The 21,085-nt window shown below is 60.2% G+C and overlaps 1 protein-coding gene across 2 annotated transcripts; it reads left to right on the top strand.

The window, feature by feature from the left end:
* Positions 1–702: 702 nt before the first annotated feature.
* MOB3A (MOB kinase activator 3A) lies at positions 703–20,689 on the top strand. 2 transcript variants are annotated; one of them, XM_087425813.1, is made up of 4 exons: positions 703–845; positions 12,692–13,243; positions 16,181–16,383; positions 19,235–20,689. In XM_087425813.1, exons 2-4 carry the CDS (start codon positions 12,823–12,825, stop codon positions 19,262–19,264), a joined length of 654 nt encoding a protein of 217 aa, XP_087281939.1. In that variant the 5' UTR covers positions 703–845; positions 12,692–12,822; the 3' UTR covers positions 19,265–20,689. The 2 variants fall into 2 exon arrangements, with proteins under 2 accessions (XP_087281939.1, XP_087281938.1); XM_087425812.1 differs by lacking the exon at positions 703–845 and adding an exon at positions 6,030–6,221.
* The last annotated feature ends 396 nt before the right edge of the window (positions 20,690–21,085 follow it).

A 21,085-nucleotide genomic window follows, 5' to 3' on the forward strand; every position in this document is an offset into this window, starting at 1 on the left:
GCGCCCCTTCGTCACGCCCCTCCACCGCCAGCCAACCAACAGCGCCCCGCGCCACGCCCCTCCGCGCGCACCGACCAACCAACGGCGCCCTCGCGCCACGCCCCTCCGCGCGCACCGACCAACCAACGGCGCCCCCGCGCCACGCGCGCACCAACCAACCAACCAACCGCGATCCCCGCGCCACGCCCCTCCGCGCGCGCCGACCAACCAACGGCGCCCCTTCGTCACGCCCTTCCACCGCCAACCAATCAACGGCGCCCGCGCGCCACGCCCTCCGCGCGCACCGACCAACCAACGGCGCCTTCCCCGGCCCCGGCCGCGCCCCCGCACCGCCCCACTAGCGGACAACTGACGGCGCCGGCTCCCCCTCCAGGCCCCGCCCACGAGCCGCCACGCCCAGAGGAAACTCCACCCACGGCTCGGCCCCGCCCTCAGACCGCACCCCACGCATGCGCCCACGGCCGGCGCAGGCTCCTCCTCCCCGACTGACCCCTGCTCGAGGCCCCGCCCCGCGGTCCCAGCACGGCCCAAGCTCCGCCCTCAGGCCTCGAGCCACGGGCACCAGCCAATGGCGTTACTGCCCGTCCCCGGTTGCCAGGCAACGGAGAGCGCGGCAGCTGGGCGCTCCCCCCTTGATCTAGACGTCCGCGCCCCGACTCCGCTTCCGGGGAGGCCTCCGCCTGTAGCGGAAGTAGATTCGGCCGGGCGGGCGGGGCCGGGCGGGCCGTGCGCGGTGTCCCTCCGCGGTGAGCGGCAAGGCCGGGGCCGGCGGGCGACCCGGGGACAGGCACGGGGACGGGGACGGAGACCGAGGACGGAGGACGGAGGCGAGCGTGAGGCGGCAGGTGGGTCCTTGGAGGGGCGAACGCGGGAGGCGGAAGGTCCGATCCGTCGGGCGGGGCGAACGCGGGCGGCGGGAGGACCGATCCGTCGGGAGGACCGAACGCGGGCGGCGGGAGGACCGATCCGTCGGGAGGACCGAACGCGGGCGGCGGGAGGACCGATCCGTCGGGAGGGGCGAACGCGGGCGGCGGGAGGACCGATCCGTCGGGAGGACCGAACGCGGGCGGCGGGAGGACCGATCCGTCGGGAGGGGCGAACGCGGGCGGCGGGAGGACCGATCCGTCGGGAGGGGCGAACGCGGGCGGCGGGAGGTCCGATCCGTCGGGCGGGGCGAACGCGGGCGGCGGGAGGACCGATCCGTCAGGAAGACCGAATGCGGGCGGCGGGAGGTCTTGTCACTAACCATCACCAGGACCCCCGCCTCCTGGTTGGGACCCAAAGTCGCAGGATTTCAGGGCCCCCCAACCCAAGGGGACCCGGGCCTTTTAAAGGCAGGCGTCCTGTGTCCTGGTCCCCAGAGTCACTGAGCACTGGGAAGGCCTGGGGGGGGAGCGGTCAGTACTGCCCATTGTGCGACCTCACAGCTCCTTCTCTGCCCTGGCTGGAGGGCTTGCGTTTGCTTTAAACGTCCCTGTATGTTATAAAATGTCACTGAAAAGGGAAGGTGGCCGATTGGAAAATCCAGAAAGTCACAGAGCAAAAACTAAGTCTCAGAGCCGCTGTTAATTTGGGGGTGAGAGTCTTCCGGTCTTTACACACGTGTGCTCTCTCTGAGCCCCTTGCATCCTTTTTTACAGTTTACAGAAGTTTAATTGACATACAGTCGACTGCACACATTCAAAACATGCAGTTGAGCAAATTCTGACATACGATGCACAGTGCACTGGTGCGTATTTCACAGCCCACCTGCCGGCCTGCACTTCTGGGTTCCGACTTGGTTCTGTTACATGGGGCCCCTCCAGCCACTTCCTCATTCCTCTCTCCACCCAACCTGAAGTTCAGGGACTCATCATGTTAGCCCATTTCACCGACTTGGCCCTGGGTGGCGCCAAGGGTCCCGTCAGGACAGGGCACTGCAGCCTCCTGGAAGCCCTGAGCCCCCATGCCCCCGGAGTTGACATCTTAAGGACTGAGTGATCGCTTCCCCACGTGTGTAACCCCTCAGGGTCTGTCGTCAGGACTCACTGAACCAGGGTGCTGGGTGTGGAGTGGGAACAGAGTGAGGGGAAGTCCCGGCTGCCCCTGCCCTCACCCCAGGGCACCTGTGTCTCCCCTCCCTCCCGGAAGGTGCCCTCTGTTTCTTCACCCCCAGCAAGGCATAGCCCCGTCCCCAGGATCTGAATCCAAACCCACCTCCAGCAGCACCTGTCCTGTCGCTCCCGTGTTCCCTCTCCTTCGACTCTCTAGAGCTGAGCCAAGCAGTGCAGCAGCCGCTGGCCATGCGTGGCTAGTGACCGCTTGAAACATGGCTGGTCCGAATTGAGATGGACTATACAAGTGCAAAATACACACCAGGTCCCGGAGACTCGGTGTGTTAAAAAAAAAAAAAAAAAAGGCAAAATATCCCCTTAATATTTTCTATATACGTTAGGTGTCGAAATGATATTTTGGTGCTCTTGGGTTAAATAGGATATATTATTACTATTAATTTCACCTGCTTCTGTTCATTTTTTTACTTTTCAATGTGGCTTCTGAAAATTTGAAGTCACACATGTGGCACACATTATGTTTCTAGCACCTTCCGTGGCGTTGATTCTTTCCACACGTATACGTGCAGCTCCTGCTTCCATAGGATTGGTCGTTTTCTGCTTCCTGTTTGTGGCTTCAGCTATTTCTTCAGTGGGGTGAGCTACTCAAAGGGTTTAGCCAAATGCTGGTGTGTCGTAATTGATGAATTAGTGTTAGCTATAATTTTTTTTAATAGACTTTATTTTTTTAGAGCAGTTTTAGGCTCACAGTGTAACTGAGGGGAAGGAACAGGGAATTCCCATATATACCTCCTGCCCCCATGTACGCACAGCCCCCCCATGATCAATGTCCCCCACCAGAGCGGGACATTGGTTACAAGGATGAACCTCCATGGACACGTCATTGTCACCCAGAGTCCGCGGTTGACACTGGGGTTCACTCTTGGTGGTGTGCGTTCTATAGGTTGGGACAAATACATAATGTCATGTATCCACCGTCACGGTGTCGTACAGAGTAGTGTCACTGCCGTAAAAGTCCCCTGTGCCCCGCCTATTCATCCCTCCCCCGACCCCTGGAAACCAGGGATCCTGTACTGTCTCTGTAGTTCTCTCTTTTCCAGAATGTTCCAGAGTTGGACTTGCAGTGTGTCGCCCTCTCAGACTGGCCTCTTCCACTTAGTAACGTGTGTTTACGGTTCCTTGTGTCTTTTCCTGGCTTGATGGTTTACTTCTTTTTGTTTGTTTGTTTTTTCTGTGAGGAAGATCGGCCCTGAGCTAACATCTGCCAATCCTCCTCTTTTTGTTGAGGAAGACTGGCCCTGGGCCAACATCCGTGCCCATCTTCCTCCACTTTATATGGGACGCCGCCACAGCATGGCCTGACAAGTGGTGCGTCGGTGCGCGCCCGGGATACGAACCGGCGAACCCTGGGCCGCCACAGCGGAGCACACGCACTTAACCGCTTGCGCCACCAGGCCGGCCCCTTGACGGTTTGCTTCTTATCTGAACCTCCCTGAAGGAGAGAGTGTGTCTTTATCATCGTTAAATGTCTCGCAGAGGCGAGCGCGGGGTTCGCATTCCAGGCGCCCCAAATATCTGTGACAAGCTGGATTCTAAGTTCCTGTCTCTCTCTCAGCAAAGGCAAAAGTGGTTATTTTAGTCCCCCAGGGGGTTCACAGAAATGTTGTTTCAGTTCCTGAACTTTTCAGGTGATTCAGATTCCAACCAAGTGCGAGGCTGTCCGTTTCATATGTAAAAACGCCCCGAAGCCCACTGAGTTCTGGAAAAGCCAGCCGTTAATCACCCTTCCGGGAGCTCCTCTCTGGTCTCCAGGGCTTCATAAGACGGAAGTTTAACGAAAATCCCCCACACGGCCGGCCGGGAACTCGGGTTTTCCCTCCGGGAAGTTTTAGACATGCCCCCGCTGGGGAACCCTGTTGCTGATTTCCTGGAATCTCGAGGTTCGGATTTCTTAAGTAGAAAGGGCAAATCTGACTTAAGAAACCGGATTCTGGGAAAGAGATGGTCACTCCGGCGGCTCCTGAGTCCCAAGCAGGACACTCAAGGCCGAGTCATTCTCTGTGGGGCCGTCCTGGGCACTGGGGGGGGCTGAGCAGCATCCCTGGCCCCACCCACTCAATGCCAGGAGCACCCCCAGTGTGACAACCACAGCCCCGGGGCAGGACCACCCGGATGAGACCCACGGCTATAGCTGCGAGCTCTTCCCAGCTCCGAGGAGACTGTGGTCCGTGAGTGGATGGGCCTGGCCCGCGGTGGCCGGTGCTCAGAGCAGTGACTCCTCCCCCCTCCCCCTTCAGACTGGGGTCAGTGCCCAGTCAAGGCCCCATCCCGAGGGTCCTGGTGTTAATGGGAAGCGTGGACAGCCGGCGAGAGAGCTTGGGGCTGTGTCTTGTGACTTACCCTTCCTGACTCGCGGGCCTCTGGTCAGTGACACATCCCCGGGCTGGGTCCTCAGACGGAAGAGGCGTGTCCCCTAAGTGGCAGACACCACAACCACGGATGGCCTCACTCACATTTCTCTTTTCCACCCCCGGGTGATGCAGTTTTGTCGAACAGGGTGTCTGTATTTGCCCCCGGGGTGAACCGAGGGAGAGGGAGGAGGCGCGGAGTTCTCCTCCAGGTGTAGGCCCCCCGGAACCCTGCTCTCTTTCGGCAGCGTGGAGGCAGTGGACGCAGGGACACTCGGGTTCGGATCCCAGGCCCGCCTCTGTGCGCTGTGGGCTCGCAGCTCTCAGGCCCCGGGGAGGGTCCTTCCGGCCTCTCCCCCATCTCTGCCTCCGTCGTCACACGCCCATCTTCTCTGCGTATCTCTGTCCAGACCTCCCTCTTCTTATGAGGAGGCCAGCTGCTGGACTCAGGGCCCCCACTCTAGTGTGACCTCACCTATATTAAGGACACCTGCAGTGAGCCTGTTTCCAGACAAGCCAGTTCACAGGTCCCAGGGGGCAGGACTCGAACGTGTCATTTTGGAGGACTCTATTCAACCCATAGCAGGGGAACGGAGAGTGACGGCTGATGGGCACGGGGGTCTTTTGGGGTGATGAGAATGTTCTGGAACTAGATGGTGGTGATGGTTGCTCTACTCTCTGATTTTACTAAAAACTGTTGAATTATGTACTTTAAAAGGGTGGAGGGCCGGACCCGTGGCGTACCTGTTGGGTGCATGCACTCTGCTGCTGGCAGCCCAGGTTCGGATCCCGGGCGCACACCGACGCACCACTTGTCAAGCCATGCTGTGGCGGCATCCCATATAAAGTAGAGGAAGATGGGTACGGATGTTAGCCCAGGGCCAGTCTTCCTCAGCAAAAAAAAAAAGAGGAGGATTGGCAGATGTTAGCACAGGGCTGATCTTCCTCACAAAATAAATAAATAAGTAAATAAAATAAAATAGGGTGGAATGTACCGTATATGAATTATACCTCAATTTAAAAAAAGAAGAACTCTCAGGAGGGCTGGAACAGAGGGATCCCCTCGACAGCACCTGGCCTGGAGTGGCCCCCACAAACCGTACTTCCTGCCTTCATGCAAGTTGGGGAAATTCACCAGAAAACCGAGACCCGAGGTCCAAACACCAAGAGAACACGCATCCCGGGTGTGCCCTGCAGGATGGCGGGCGGCTTCCCGCACAAGGAGCGGTCGCGATATTTAAAAATAAACATTTCGGTGGTGGCAGACAGCTGTGGGCCGCGAGCATCTTCCAGCCGGATACTTGGGCTGCCGCCCGGGATCCAGGGTTCACACGTTACTCTAGAACATACTGGACCAACCTCTGAGGTTGGGGCCTGTCCCCCCAGTGCCCCCGAGCTCCGGGCAGCGTCCCCGTGGCGGTGGCGATGTCAGCGGCCGGGGCAGGATGTGGAGCGACCGGAAGGAAGTGGCGAGGGCCGAGCGCGGCTGCACCTCTCCAGGAGGGTCACGCGAGGCAGTTGCTTAGAGGAACTGTGTTTTGTTTTGTTTTCAGAAAAAAAAGAAGGGTTGGGTGTGTATGGGGGCAGGGGAATTTTGTCATCTTACCTTGTGTCACTCTAGAAGTTTCTAAGTGCCGCGCACATCTCCTCTTCGGGAAGAGCCGGGGAGCCAGGAGAACCCTTAGCACTGAATTTCGAGAAGCCCGCCCACGCATCCTTGGAGGTGTTCTAGGAAGAGCCGAGGGACGGGAACCCAGAGACGGTAACTGGGACGTGGGGGGCGTCTCCCGGCCGCCTGGCCTCCTGCAGCCTTTCTCAAGGAAAAGGCGATTTCCGGTGGCCGGCCACCCCTTGGCTGTGGGATGTGTGTGTTTCTGATGGAAAGCTGTTTGCTTTTGACGGGAACTCGGCCCATCCAGGAAGTTTTTCAGAAAATCATTGCTTCCACTTAAAAAAAAAATCCTCCCACTTTCTGGGAAGAGAGAGACAGGCGGGGAGGATCCTCGCAGGCCCCGCCGGCCCTCGCCGTCTCCAGAACTGTCCTGGGGTGAGTCCGGTCCGTGGCATGAAGGGTGTGAACAGGACAAGTTGTCGGCCTGCCCGGACGGGCCCGGGGGCCGCCACCTTCTGAGGCTCAGCCGGGCAGGCGGCTCCTCCTAAAGCCTGTGTCACGGCCCCCGAGGCCCTCCTCGCCCGCCTGGAGGCCCAGCTCCTGCCTGCACAGGTCGCGTGTCTCCAGGTGACACGGTCGGAGGTTCAACCCCCAGAACCATCCCTGGAGAGGGCCCGAAATAAAGAGAAGGCAGCACCCGGGCGCCAACGGGCTGTAATTTTCTCTGTCGGGATTTCCCTTAGGGTTGGAAAGTTAGCTGCGGGATAGATAAGGAGCCTGGAGGCGAGGCGACAGATAGAGGCAGCTGTGGGGCCCCTGTGGCCAGGCCAGGCTCACCCCTTGAGCTGGACGTGGGGTGCAACGCCCGCTTCATCTTCTAGTTGCTAGAGCGGGGCTACACTCAGCCCGAGCGGAAAGGCGTCTGGAGGCTGAAGCAAGAGCGCGTATGAGGAAGTGTCCCTGCAGTCCTGGCAGGCGGTGGGCGCGGAGAAATCAGGCAATGGGGGCGGTGGGTGGGAATCAGGCGGTGGGTGAGGGAGAAATCAGGCGGTGGGCAAGGGAGAAATCAGGCAGTGGGTGGGGTGGGAATCAGGCAGTGGGTGAGGGAGAAAGCAGGCAGTGGGCGGGGCAGAAATCGGGGTGGGCGGGGGAGAAATCAGGCGGTGGGCGGGGGAGAAATCAGGCGGTGGGTGGGGGAGAAGGTAGCTTTCTTCTCTGTTGGCCCATGGGGAGTTTCCATCCCTTGGCCTGCACCCAGAGTGGCCTAAGAGCAGCGTGGTGTGCAGATTAACCGTCTGGGCAGGTGCGCAGGCCACTTGGGCAGTGAGCAGTCACAGGTGGGGGGTCGTGGGGTCACCACAGGGCGTGCCCAGCACACACGCCCACGGCATGGAGGGGGCCTGGGCTGCCCAGCCCCAGGGGACGTGGCCAGTCTCGGAGACAGAGGGTCGGGGCAGGTAGCCTCTTTTCATCCGCCCTTCCTGGGGCGTCTGAGGCTGGGCCCCGTCCGGTCCCTCCACGGCGGGAGAGAAGCGGGCGGGGGGGCGTTTGTGGCTGCACCCTGCTCTCAGCTGCCTTCCCTTCTCGGAGGTGCCGCCTTCCCACCCTCCAGGCCCGGGTGCCTGCGGCCGTGCCCGCCCACCGAAACCAGGGAAGCACCCACGCCGGGCTGTGCGGGCAGTGCAGACGGGCCGGAGGGGGAGCAGCCCAGCCTGGGGGGCGCCTGGCACTGGATTTGGGGGATTTGGGATTAGACGGATGGAAACCGAACAACGGAGAGGTGTGTGTGGTGGAGGCGCGAGGCCCGGCAGAAAGGACCGGGCTTCACCCACGCGGTCCAGGGGTCCATCTCCGGCTCCTGCCTCTACCAGCCGAGTGGTTTGAAACACTGACAACTGATCATTAGCTGGTTAGCACTGAGTCACTATCTTCTAACCCAGTGGTTCTCACTCAGGGCGACTCTGCCCCCGGGGAATACAGGGCCATGTCTGGGGACATCTGTGGTTGTCACACTGGGGGAGCTCCTGGCATTGTGTGGGTGGGGCCAGGGATGCTGCTCCACCCCCGTAGTGCCCAGGATGGCCCCCCAGAGAGCGACCCAGCCCCACAGTGCCGGGGAAAGACCCAGTCTGGGCCTCGGTCTTCCCATCTGTGAAGTAGGGCTACCATTTCCCTCGTGGGTGACTGTAAGGTGCCCAGCTGGGTGCCAACCATGGTGGCAGGAAGTGACAACGGCAGCCATGGCCCCAGGGCTGGCATTGGGGAAGGAAGTGAAGGCACCGTGGCCTCACTCCAGAGTGCAGGTCGCCTCGAGCTACGTCCCCGCGTGGGCTTGACGTGGCTCTTCCTCACCCTGTGACAAACCGTTGCCCACACCTGTGCTTTTGTGTAGTTTTCTGTAGTTGTGTTGCATTTCACCGTAAGCCAAGATTGTACAGGTAACGCCTGCCTCAGTCTGAGCCCCAGAGGGAGGCGTCTTTTGTTCCTTGACGAGCCCGGGGTGAGGCTCAAATTAACAGCTTTATTAGACAGCATTCACATACTGCACACTCCACACATTTAAAGTGTACAGTTCAGTGTTTTCAGTACATTCACAGAGTTGTGCAACCATCACTTCTATCTAGTTCTGGAACATTCCATCACCCCAAAAAAGAAGGCCTGTCCCCATCAGCAGTCTCCCAACCCCCCTCCCCAGCCCGTGACAACCACGAACCCACTTTCTGTCTGTGGATGTGCCTGTTCTGGACATTTCACATCAATGGAATCACACACCGCGTGTCCTTCTGTGTCTGATTCTCTCACTGAACATCATGTGTTCAAGGTCCATCCACGGTGTGGCTGTGCCAGGGCGTCCCTCCTTTTCATGGCTGTGTAATACTCCGGTGTGTGGATGGACCATGTTGTGGATCCATCATCCGTTGATGGATAGTTGGGTTGTTTCTCCGTTCTAGCTGTTGTGAATCGTGCTGCCATGAACATGGGTGTACAGGTTCTGTGTGGACGTGTGTCGGCCCTTCTCTCGGCTGTGTGCCTAGGCGTGAATTTCTGGGTGAGATGGTGACTCTGTGGTCTGGTAACTGCCAGAGTGTTTGCCACAGCGGCTGCCCCATTTTACACTCCTGCCAGCAGCGCAGGAGGGTTCCGACCTCTCCACGTCCTCGCCAGCACTAGTGATTGTCCTTTTTGGTCACGGCCATCCTCGTGGAGGGAGGAGGTCCCCTCGCCTGTCGCTGGGGTTTCTCCCGTCCCACTGGCCCCATTGTCTTCGCTTGGCTCTTCCGTCCCGGTGGCTCAGTTTCTGCATTTGCACGGTCCGTGCAGCCTTGAATCAACCTTCCGACACCCACGGTGCCCGTGAGCGGGGCCCAGAAGGATGGGCGGGCTTCGGCTGCCAGCGGAGAGGACGGACGGCCTTGTCAGCGAAGCCGAAAGCTGGGGAAGGTCCCGGGCCCACGTGGAACCTGGGCCCGGGTGACACAGTTAAGTCACTCAAGTCACTCTGCCCGGTGCTTGTTGGGATGAGCTGCGTAGCCTTTTACTGTCTCCTCTTGTATCTGAGTGTCCTGCAGCTGCTGTGACAAGTGACCACAGACTTCGAGGCCTAAAGCCACTTGTCATCTCACGGTCCTGGAGGTCGGGGGTCCGACGTGGTCCCACTGGGCTAAATCCGGGTGTGGGCAGGGCTGTCCTCCCAGAGGCTCCGGGGAGAACCGTCTCCTGCCTTTTCCAGCTTCTAGAGGCGCCGCGTCCTGGGCTCGGGGCCCCTTCCTCCGTCTGCACAGCCTGCAGCCAGCGTCTCCCGTCTCTCTCTGCCTCTCACCCTCCTCCTCCCTCTGATGAGGACCCTGTGATGACACTGGGCCCCGGGGAATCCAGGGTCATCCCCCATCTCAGGGGCCTTGACTTAATCCATCTGCAAAGTCCCCTCTGCCATGTGAGGTGACAGGTCCACAGGCCTCAGGTACCAGGACAGAGACGTCTTTGGGGCTGGCATCCTGCCCACCCCGTCCTCCCCCCAACCAGGGCGGGAAGGGCCTCTTCAGGCTCTCGCACAGCAGACAGTTGTGAGCCGTCTGCGAGCGGGTCCCCCTGGACACGGCCGACAGCAGCCTGGGAGGACTGCGGGCAGGACGGGGCGGGGGGCCAGGACGGGGGCCGCGGTGCAGGGAGCAGCCCCGCGTTGGGCAGCCACAGGCGGGAGCAAGGAGGCGGGGTCACTCCGCCCTGAGAGTGGAGGCTGTGCCCCCCCCCCCCGCCGGTCTCTGGAATGAAATCGAAGGCTTCCAGCAGGCAGAGCCTGGCCTCCACCGCAGAGGAGTTCTAGAGGGGCACATTGAGGAACCACGGCCGACTGCTGCCCTTTGCCCTCTGACCCCAGCAAGGGCACAGACCCGGCTGGTCATAGTTCCAGAGGCACCTTCTCGAAGGCCGGGCCCTGGGGGACTCGGCTCTGTAGGGGGCAGAGCCGTGAGCAGCTTTTACGGACCCTCGGCTGGAACCCTGAGCACCTCGCCGCCATCTGTCCTCCAGTTACTCCGTCTTAATCTCGGGGACTGGACTCGAGGAGGGGACTCTGGGCCGGGGAGGCGTGGCCTTGAACCTGCGGCCGTCTTCTGTCATCGGTGCATTCCAAGTGGCGCCCACTCCCCCGTGGCTGAAACTGACCGGAGATGCTTGCCTCCGGGTCACTGTCCCTGGGGGCAGCCCTGGGCCCTGCAGATGGAGATGGGAAGCCCATTGCAGACGCGGGCCATCTAGAACTTTCTGATGAGGAAGTTGGGCTGTTGGAAGTTTGTGGTGTTTTGCTACATGGCGCACTCGGCCTGGAGGGGTGGGCCAGCAGGTCACACACGGGTCAGACCCGAACTCCCGGGATTTCAGCAGAGAAAGGAGGGTGGCGGTGTTACGGTATTATAATGGGCGTTTGTCACACGTGGGGGCCTGGCGCGGGGCCCGGGCGCTGCTTCCGTTTCCTCTCCGCTGACTTCTCCTTCTTCGGCTTCCCCCCCAAGGTGAACTCCCCAGAGACCCCGCCGCCCCACGGCGCCCGCCCTCCCCTCTGTCCCAGCTGGGTCCAAGCTCCGGGGAGGGCGCGTCCACCGGGCCCGCAGATGGAGAGTAAGGGCGGCACCGATGGTGACCATGGGGATGATGTGGTGACCGTGTCCAGAGTGTGTCAGGGCTTGATTCACCCTCGCGCCCCCTGAGATGGAGTCTGTTACCCTCCCCACCCACAGAGGAGGGGGCGGAGCAGGCGGGAGATCGGGGCCTCGTCCCCGGTAACGGGCAGCGGCGGTCTTGTTCCCATGTAGGCATGGACAAGACTCAGGCAGGCTCGTCAAGGCTCTTAGATGGTGTCCTGGGGTGCACGGTGCGCCCCAAAGTCCAGGCCCACCGTTGATAGGCTCTTTGCAGATGCCATCAGGATGGTAAGGTGGGGTCACACGGGGTTAAGGCGGGCCCTAATCCGGTGACAAGACTCGGACATGACACGCAGGGAAGCACAGAGAAGCCACCGGAAGTGGTCCTCCCAGTTCTGGAGCCAGAGCCCAAGTCAGGGTGTCGCAGGGCCAGGTCCTTCTGGGGCTCTGAGGGAGCATCTGTCCCCGGTCCCTCCCGGCTCCTCTGGTGCTGGCCGTCCTCGGTGTCCCTGGGCTTGTAGACTCGTCTCCCCATCTCAGCCTCTGTCTCCCTGTGTGTCTAGGTGTCCTCTCTTATAAGGACGCTCATCCTTGCGTTCAGGGCCCACCCGGATAATCCAGGATGAGCGCATCTCAAGATCCTTAACTTGTTTGCATCTCCAAAGCCCGTTCTTCCAAATAAGGTCCCATTTGCACGTTCCGGGGATGTGGACATCTTATGGAGGCCACCACTCAGCGCCCTGTGTCCCCGTAGCCCCTGTGCACAATTCAGCACGCTCTCTCCCACTGTACGGAAAGCCTTCGGGCGCGGGGGAGGACGCCGCTGGTCCGGGTTGTGGGGGCCCTGTCTCAGCGTCTTCTGCTCTGGCCGTCGAGACACAGCACAGGGCAGACCTGTCCGTTGAGGAACTGGCACCTTTTTGGTGAAACTTAAAACCATGAGTCCTGGGCCGGCCCCGTGGCTTAGCGGTTGGGTGCACGTGCTCCGCTGCTGGCGGCCCGGGTTCGGATCCCGGGCGTGCACCAACACACCGCTTCTCCCGCCATGCTGGGGCCGCGTCCCACATACAGCAACTGGAAGGATGTGCAGCTATGACATACAACTATCTACTGGGGCTTTGGGGGGAATAAATAAATAAATAAATCTTTAAAAAAAAAAAAAAAACCATGAGTCCTGGGGCCGGCCCCGTGGCTTAGCAGTTAAGTGCGCGCGCTCTGCTGCTGGCGGCCCGGGTTCAGATCCTGGGCACGCACCGAGGCACCGCTTCTCCGGCCATGCTGAGGCCGCATCCCACATACAGCAACTAGAAGGATGTGCAGCTATGACATACAACTATCTACTGGGGCTTTGGGGGAAAAATAAATAAATAAATAAAATCTTAAAACCATGAGACCTGGAAGCATCCCCAATCCGCCCACCGTGTTTTCAGAACAGCGTTTCCAGGAAGGGTGACGATTCTCCCCCTCTCTGTGTTCCAGATCTCAGGAGAGACCCGGGGGCCCCGTGAACTGCCCATCGCCCCTCGGTCGGTGGCCATCGCACACGTCCTGCCCGGGCCATCTCCGAGGAGGTGTCGCCAGGGAGTGTGCGGGGCCGGCGGGCGGCCACGATGTCCAGCCCCTTCCTGAAGCAAGTGTTCAACAAGGACAGGACCTTCCGGCCGAAGCGCAAGTTCGAGCCGGGCACCCAGCGCTTCGAGCTGCACAAGAAGGCGCAGGCGTCACTGAACGCGGGGCTGGACCTGAAGCTGGCCGTGCAGCTGCCCCCCGGCGAGGAGCTCAACGACTGGGTGGCCGTGCATGTGGTGGACTTCTTCAACCGCGTCAACCTCATCTACGGCACCATCAGCGACGGCTGCACCGAGCAGTCCTGCCCGGTCATGTCGGGCGGCCCCAAGTACGAGTACCGCTGGCAGGACGAGCAGAAGTTCCGCAAGCCCACTGCCCTGTCGGCCCCCAGGTACATGGACCTGCTCATGGACTGGATCGAGGTGCAGATCAACAACGAGGACGTCTTCCCCACCAACGTCGGTGAGTTGGGCGGGCCCATGGCGGGGGGGTGGTTGGGGAGGCACCCGGCACCGGGGAGGGGCCTCAGCACTCTGGGGGGCCACGTGGAGAACAGAAGGGACCAGCCAGGCTCGGGCATGTAGTGCATTCACAGAGTTGTGCAACCACCACCTCTAATTCTAGAACATTCCGTCACCCCAAAAGAAGCCCCATCCCCGTAAGCAGTCAATCCCCATCCCCTCCCCCAGCCCCTGACAACCACAAACCCACGTTCTGTCTGTGGATGTGCCTGTTCTGGACTTTTCACATCAATGGGATCACACACCGTGTGTCCTTCTGTGTCTGGTTCTCTCACTGAGCATCGTGTGTTCAAGGTCCATCCACGGTGTGGCTGTGTCAGGGCCTCACTCCTCTTCATGGCTGCATCATATTCCACTGTGTGGATGCACCACGTCTTGCTTCAAGTTAAGGATCTTGAGGTGGAGAGGTTATTCTAGAATATCTGGGTGGGCCCTAAATGCTATCACAAGGATCCTTATGGGAGGGAGGCAGAGAGAGATCCGACACACACAGAAGAGCCGAGGCGATGAGACGATGGGAGAAGGAAGGGTCACGAGCCCAGAAAAGGCAGGAAACAGCTTCTCCCTGGAGCCCCCAGGAGGAGCCAGCCGTGCCGACACCTTGACTTCAGTCCTGGGAGACCTATTGGGACTCTGGCCTCCAGAACTGTGAGGAAAACCTGCCCGGTTTGCTCCGCACATTAGACCAGGAGTCAGCAGACTTTCCCCATGAAGGGCCGGATGGTAAATCTTTCCACCTTTGCAGGCCAGACGGTCTGTGTCTCGACTGCTACTGCTCAGATCTGCCGTTGTAGCCCGAAAGCCACCCAGGACACCATATAAGCAAACGGGTGGGTCTGTGTTCCAATAAAACTATTTACAAAAGCAGGCAGTGGGCCGTATTGGCGACCCCTGTGTGAGAGTATCGTCGCCAGCGCGGGCAGTGAAGTCCTGGAAGGTTCCATCTCTACGCCCTTCTCCTAGGCTGGCTGCTGTGCATTGCCCCCCGTTCACCCAGCATCGCCCTTGGTGGCCCCGGCACCCTACTCTCCCAGGAGAGGGCGGAAAGGGGCCGTCGGCATCAGGCCCGGGTCCCGCAGGTTGGTGCCGAGCCAGGCGCTCCGTTTTGCCTTTCTCTGCCTGCTGCGGGCTTGCTCTTGTCTCGGATTTTATAACCACTATTCGAGGACCCTAGTGCATGGGGATCACCACCCCTTGAGGGGACCGTCCCACCACATGGCTTTCAAAAGTCTTCAAGGACGGCGTGAGATCAGCGGAGAAAACTCAGGCCTCGTTGATGCTGAACGAACCTTCCGCAGACTTAGTCCCCCTGGAGCCCCGGGCCCTGTTCCCCGTAGCACAAAAACCTTCACGGCGCCGAGAGCCGCCGGAATACGAGTACCACGAGCCGTCACGCTCTGAGAATCCTCTGTCCCGGATACGGAGGGCGAGCAGGGCGGCATCTGGGAAGACGCGGGGCAGGCGTGGCCTGTCATGGAGAGCCTTTTTGGTCTCGACGTCTCGGACCTTTCCCGGCGGTGGGCAGCCATGTGGGCTCCGCTGTTGAACCCTCCAGTGTCAGGGCTGGCTGTCCCCGGTCTGGCCGCAGACGTCACCTGGGAGCCTTCCCGCACGGGGATCTCCGGGCACCTGCTTGGGCGTTTCTGGGGCTGTTACTCAGCCGACCACAGGCCCCGAATCACCGTGCCGTCTAGGTGCTGGGGTTCCCATCTTCTGGAAGCCTGTGCCTCACACACCTTGGCTTTCCCCGCAGTCAGCGACATCTGTGTCCTCCCCACCGGGCCGTTAGCTTGTGAGGACAGGGCCAGTCTGTCTGTCCTGGTCCCACTGCCCCATCTGGTGGTGCTGTTTGGATCCCGTGAACACGTGGCTCCATCGGTCCTGTGGGACGAAGAGGACGTGAGGTCCTGGCGGGGGTGGCAGGAGGGAGCACATGGGGGCACCCAGCGCTGTGACTGTACCTGACGCTATGAACTGTCGAGGGACTCTCGTGCTATGTGTATCTTACCACAATTAAAGAAATAAAGAGAGGCTGGCCCCACAGCCTAGTGGTTAAGTGGGGCACGCTCCGCTTCCACGGCCTGGGTTCGGATCCCAGATGTGGACCTACCCCACTTGTCGGCAGCCAGGCAGTGGCAGCGTCCCACATACAAAATAGAGAAAGATTAGCAACAGATGTTAGCTCAGGGCCAATCTTCCTCACCAAAAAAAAAAAAAAAAGTATTAACGCCAAGAATAGGAGAAGAAACAGCAATGTGGCGTATGCCTGCAGTTAAGCTACGATACACACATTCACATTACAGTGATGTTCTAAAAACGTACTTGAGATGGAGAGAGAGAAATATATCAACTGAAAAATATCAAACAGCAAAAAATGTTTTCATAGGTTGTTCCATTCTCTGAAGGAAAATAAATGTAACTAGAAATACAGCAGCCCAGGGGCCAGACCCAGCCTCGGGGAGAGCAGATCCAGAGCTGGCCAGACGCAGGTGGGGAGGGTGGGGAGGGAATGTTCTGGGCTCACACACGGGCCTGGGCAAAGGTGGAAGGGATGTGGCTCTGGGCGCGTTCCCGGCGAGGGTGGGCTGCCGTGGAGCGCCGGCCAGGGTGGGCTTGACCTGCAGGCTTCAGCCCCGTGCCACGCATGTTGTTAAGCAGCCGAGAGGAGTCATTGCAGGAGGAGAGCTGCAGTCCTGCAGACAGGGGCTCCTGCCTTCCCAGGGACAGACCAGGCGCCTCCCCTCGAGTGGACAGCGGCCTTCAGGAACGGGGACTAGGCTGTGTGACCCTGGGCAGGCGTCTCAGCCTCTCTGAGCCTGGCCAGCTCACGGCCGCGATGCGGGGCGGCGGTCCTGAGCGTGCCCTCCCGCCCGTGCAGGCACGCCGTTCCCCAAGAACTTCCTGCAGGTGGTGAAGAAGATCCTGTCGCGGCTGTTCCGCGTCTTCGTGCACGTCTACATCCACCACTTCGACCGCATCGCGCACATGGGCTCCGAGGCGCACGTGAACACCTGCTACAAGCACTTCTACTACTTCGTGCGCGAGTTCGGCCTCATCGACACCAAGGAGCTGGAGCCGCTGGTGAGCGGGCGGGGCACTGCGGGCTCCGGGGGGGGGCACTGCGGGCTCCGGGGGGGGACACTGCGGGCTCCGGGGGGACACTGCGGGCTCCGGGGGACACTGCGGGCTCCGGGGGGGACACTGCGGGCTCCGGGGGGACACTGCGGGCTCCGGGGACACTGCGGGCTCCGGGGGGCACTGCGGGCTGCGGGGACACTGCGGGCTCCGGGGGACACTGCGGGCTGCGGGGGCACTGCGGGCTCGGGGGGACACTGCGGGCTCCGGGGGGACACTGCGGGCTCCGGCGGGGGGACACTGCAGGCTCCGGGGGACACTGCGGGCTCCGGCGGGGGACACTGCGGGCTCCGGGAGGCACTGCGGGCTCCGGGGGACACTGCGGGCTCCGGGGGGCACTGCGGGCTCCTGGGGGACACTGCGGGCTCCGGGGCGGGGCACTGCGGGCTCGGGGGTGGGGGGACACTGCGGGCTCAGGGGTGGGGGGACACTGCGGGCTCCGGGGGGGGGACACTGCGGGCTCCGGGGGGACACTGCGGGCTCCGGCGGGCTGGGGGACACTGCGGGCTCCGGGGTGGGGGACACTGCGGGCTCCGGGGTGGGGACACTGCGGGCTCCGGGGGACACTGCGGGCTCCGGGGCGGACACTGCGGGCTCTGGGGGCTGGGACACTGTGGGCTCGGGGCGGGGCACTGCGGGCTGGGGGGGGCGACATTGCGGGCTCCTTGGGGGGCGGGGGACACTGCGGGCTCCGGGGGGGGGGGCACTGCGGGCTCTGGTGGGGGGCATACTGCGGATTCCGGGGGGTCAGGCACTGCGGGCTGGGGTCCCCAGGGCTCGGACACCCAACTTGGTGATCGGTCTGCAGTGGGTTGCTTCAATTCCAGGCCTGGCACATGGGATCCGCCCGCAGGGTTGGTTTGGCTTCTTTGTTCCCATCCCCGCTGGTGAGCATAGGGCATGCGGGTGCCCCCATGGGAGCACCCCGACCCCACCAGAAGCAAAGGCCCAGCATCCCTGGGCTGCCACGCAGAGATGCAGCCCCTTCCTGTAGCTGCCCCCCTTTCCCTGGGGGAAAAACTGAGTCCCCGCGGACACTGAACGCACACTGAAGGCCCATCCGCCTGGGAGCGTCCCCATCTCCCTGGAGAGCCGGAGAGCGAGGAATGATTTATTGGTTTTAATTGAAGTTAAATTCTGATAACTTAAAATTACAGTCCACTTGACATATAGTGCAACCATCACCTCTATCTAGTTCCAGAACATTCCATCACCCCAAATAGAAACCCCGTCCCCATTAGTAGTCACTCCCCCTCCCCCAGCCCCTGAGAACCACAAACCCACTTTCCCCGTGGATTTGCCAGTAGGTTGGCGTTGACCCGACCCTAGAGACGGGACGACTCAGGTGGCCAGAGTGGCTCACTGGGGACCCCCATCACAAGGGCAGGGACTTGGGATCCGATCCATGGTGGACACCCGATGCTTCCCCAGCTGCGGCACAGGGTTCCCCAAACTGCTTTGGGCTTTGAGCAGGACCTGTGAGGTCAAAGGGCGCAGGCGGCTGCTCTCTTGGGGCCCACCAGTCCCACCACTGCTCATGAGGATCACAAACATCCCCAGGTGGGGCGTGTGAGAATCTGGGGCTGGTGCTCAGAGCCCCCGGGGTCCTCACGGGGGGCTGGGAGCGCCTGCGTCCCCCTCTCTGGGCATCTTCCCCAAGGTCGGAGATGCTGGAATGATCCAGGGCTGGGCAGGACCCGGGCTTGCGGGTCTGCTCCTGGGGAGACTAAGATCGTGACTCTGTGGGTCCCCTCACGGGTTCCTCACAGGGCCCTGGGCACCATGCGGCCTTCTTTCTGGTGGATCCCTCCATTGAGTGCGGTCTTGGAAAGGCTGTTCTTTTACAACTTTTAAAAATGGCTAAAAACATCTTCACATAACTTTTTCATTTTTCAGTCAACATTTTTCCAGAGTTAAAGTCATAGTAGACATGTTGAATGGGGAAGGCGTTTTACTCTGGGGTAATGGAATGTTCTGGAACAAGATAGAAGTGGGAGTTGCACACCGTCGTGGATGTGAATACCTCCAAGTATTTGCTTTACGGTGGTTAATTTTATGCGAATCTCACCTCGCTATATTATTTACCAAATACTAAAAATTGCAGTGTGCAGTTCTGTGATCTGCTTGCTTTTTTTTTAACTTAGTGTCGTAATCCCATCGTCATTTCTCCCGTGTTGATGCTCAGAGTTCTCTCTGGAGACAGTTGGGGAATAAAGTAATGAGTTCATGACTTTCCCCACGGTCTTCTGTAAGTGAAACGGGCCGTGTCCTTATCTGGTCAGCTGTTCCTATGTAACGAGTCGGATGTGACATGGTGTTGTCGTGCCCCCAGCTCTTTTGCATTTGTTAGTCATCTCTTGTGAAGACAGATTTCCAAGGCTGAGACCACATAAAGGTCATAATAAGGGTATTCGTCTTTATTTCCAGGCTGCTTTCTAGAAGTTTCCTTCCAGTGTCTGATCAGATGTACAAGGCAGGGGCTGGTAAACTGCGGCCCTTGGGCTGACCTCCTGGTTTTGTGAATAAAGTTTCATTGGCATGCAGGCCCACTCAGTCCTGAGCCGAGCAGCCAGACAGACACCATCAGGCCCCCAGAACCCACAGTATTGCCCATCCGGCCCTTCACAGAAATAGTTTGCCGCCCCCGGCCAGAGTGTGCTGCTGTCTGTTCCGTTTTCTCTAAGGTTTGGCGTTAAAGGAGGCCCTGGTCCCTTGAGACTGAATCCCCCGCTTTTCCATCTGTGTGATTTCCATCACCTCTCGCGTCGATGCCTGACATCCTGCTTCTTCTTAACAGAAAGAAATGACCGCACGGATGTGCCACTGAGAGCCCCTCGGCCCCGCTGTCACCGAGGCAGTGCCAGGGGGCCACCCCGACTCGAGGGCCACGTCTCGGGAACATGGACCCGTGTGTTCTAGCCCAGCGTCAGGGTGCACTCTGTGCCATCGATGCTCCACGGACGCCGGGGTCAAGTCCTCCCTCTGACTCCCGGGTGGCAGCCGTGGGACCCTGGCGCCCGGCCTCCCTGAGCTCTGTCTCCGTGGCTGTCCAGGAACGAGGGGACGCTGAACTTGAGCTCTGATCCTGTGTGCTGTGAGCAACAGGAAAACCACTCTGTGTGTAAACTACGTGCTGGCCCTGGGCGGCTGGAGCTCTGCCCCACCTCTCCCCGTCCCACCTCGGGGCGGCCCGGTGGCTGCCACGGCCTCGGCCCCGAGGGCCTGTCATGCTGGGCCTGGGAGGGGAGAGGCCGGGCCCGGGTCAGCGAGGCAGCGGGCCTGCGAGCTGCCGTCCCCCACTTTGCTCCCCGGCAGCCCCGGGCCTGTTTCATGAGAGGTACACCGTGGCCCTGCTTCCTCCCCTCCCTCCTCTCTTCCTCCAAACCTTTGGCTCACCCGCCCGGGGTTTCCCCACGCCTGCACCCCGGGTTTCCTGTGGCCCCTTCGTGTATCATGAAAGATCTCATTTTTATACAGTCTCACCAAGGACCGCCTTCAGATATTAAGAGAATAAGTTTTTTACCTATAAATAGTGAGTCCCTCTAGAAAACTGTCCCCTTTCTGTTATGAATGACCCCGGATGAATCTCCCAGGGAACGCCGTGCCCCCCGGGTTTGGGGTCTTTGACTTGTGCCTGATATTTAGCTGGACTCGGCCTTTCTTTTCTGCCTGCCTACTTTATATCAAAAGCCTTTGTGTGTGTGGCCCTCCCTGGTCACTGGACCAAAATCCCAGCACTGTCCCCGCTGTACAACATTGGGAAGTGTGGCTGGGGCTCCGCATGGGCCGCACCAAAGTAACCACAGGAAGCCGCCCTCTGCCCCTGTGTCCTGCCCGCACAGCATCCTCAGAGGCCCTCTTGGTGGCAGCCCTTCCCTCCTGGACCACACCGACTCTGGGCGTCTGGGATGCTCGCAGACGAGAGGGGCGCCGTCACCAACACCGACCAAGTGCAATTAACGTGACCTCGGCCTCCGTCCTTCCAGAACCACTGGCATCCAGCTTGGAGCCCTAGGGAGATGGACCCTGTAGGACTTCCAAAAACCGTTGATCGAATGTAGCTCCTTTTAAATGCAAAACCACGACCAAAGGCCATAACCACTGTGTCCCCCAGGGTCACCTGCTGTTCCCGCAGCCCAGCCAGGTCGGGGAAGGTGGCCCGGATTGTGGGACAGGGAAGGCCCCCTGCCCACCCTCCTGTGCTCATGGGTGTTCCCACATGAACCTCAGAATAAATTGTGCCATCTTTGTACCCGCGGCTGCTGGTTGTCATTTCTGTTTTCCTGGCAGGAGGGCCTGGCATTGGGACACATCCCTGCCATTGTCACTGGGATGCCCTCGTCCCCAAGGGGTGAGGAAATCTTAGATGTCCCAATGGTGTGTGGCCCGCCAAAGCGCCCCAAACAGAGAAACAGATGCACAGAATGTCGGTGGGATTAGAATTTCCTGGGGCACAGGGTGGGGAACGATTGGGACAAAGTGGAAACGCCGTGAGGGAGGCGTCTGTGTCACTCTCCCGTTTCTGTCTGGAATGACTTACTTTTGGCCTTGACCAAACACAATTTTAACTCTTTGCCTTTTGCTATGTAAAAGAAGGTTCCAGAAAACTTTGAACGGAGTGCAGAAGAGTAGATTGGGAGGGAAAAGA

The sequence above is a fragment of the Ceratotherium simum genome, chromosome 39, assembly GCF_057802395.1.
Source record: "Ceratotherium simum simum isolate JZ-2026a chromosome 39, ASM5780239v1, whole genome shotgun sequence".
Taxonomy (NCBI): domain Eukaryota; kingdom Metazoa; phylum Chordata; class Mammalia; order Perissodactyla; family Rhinocerotidae; genus Ceratotherium; species Ceratotherium simum.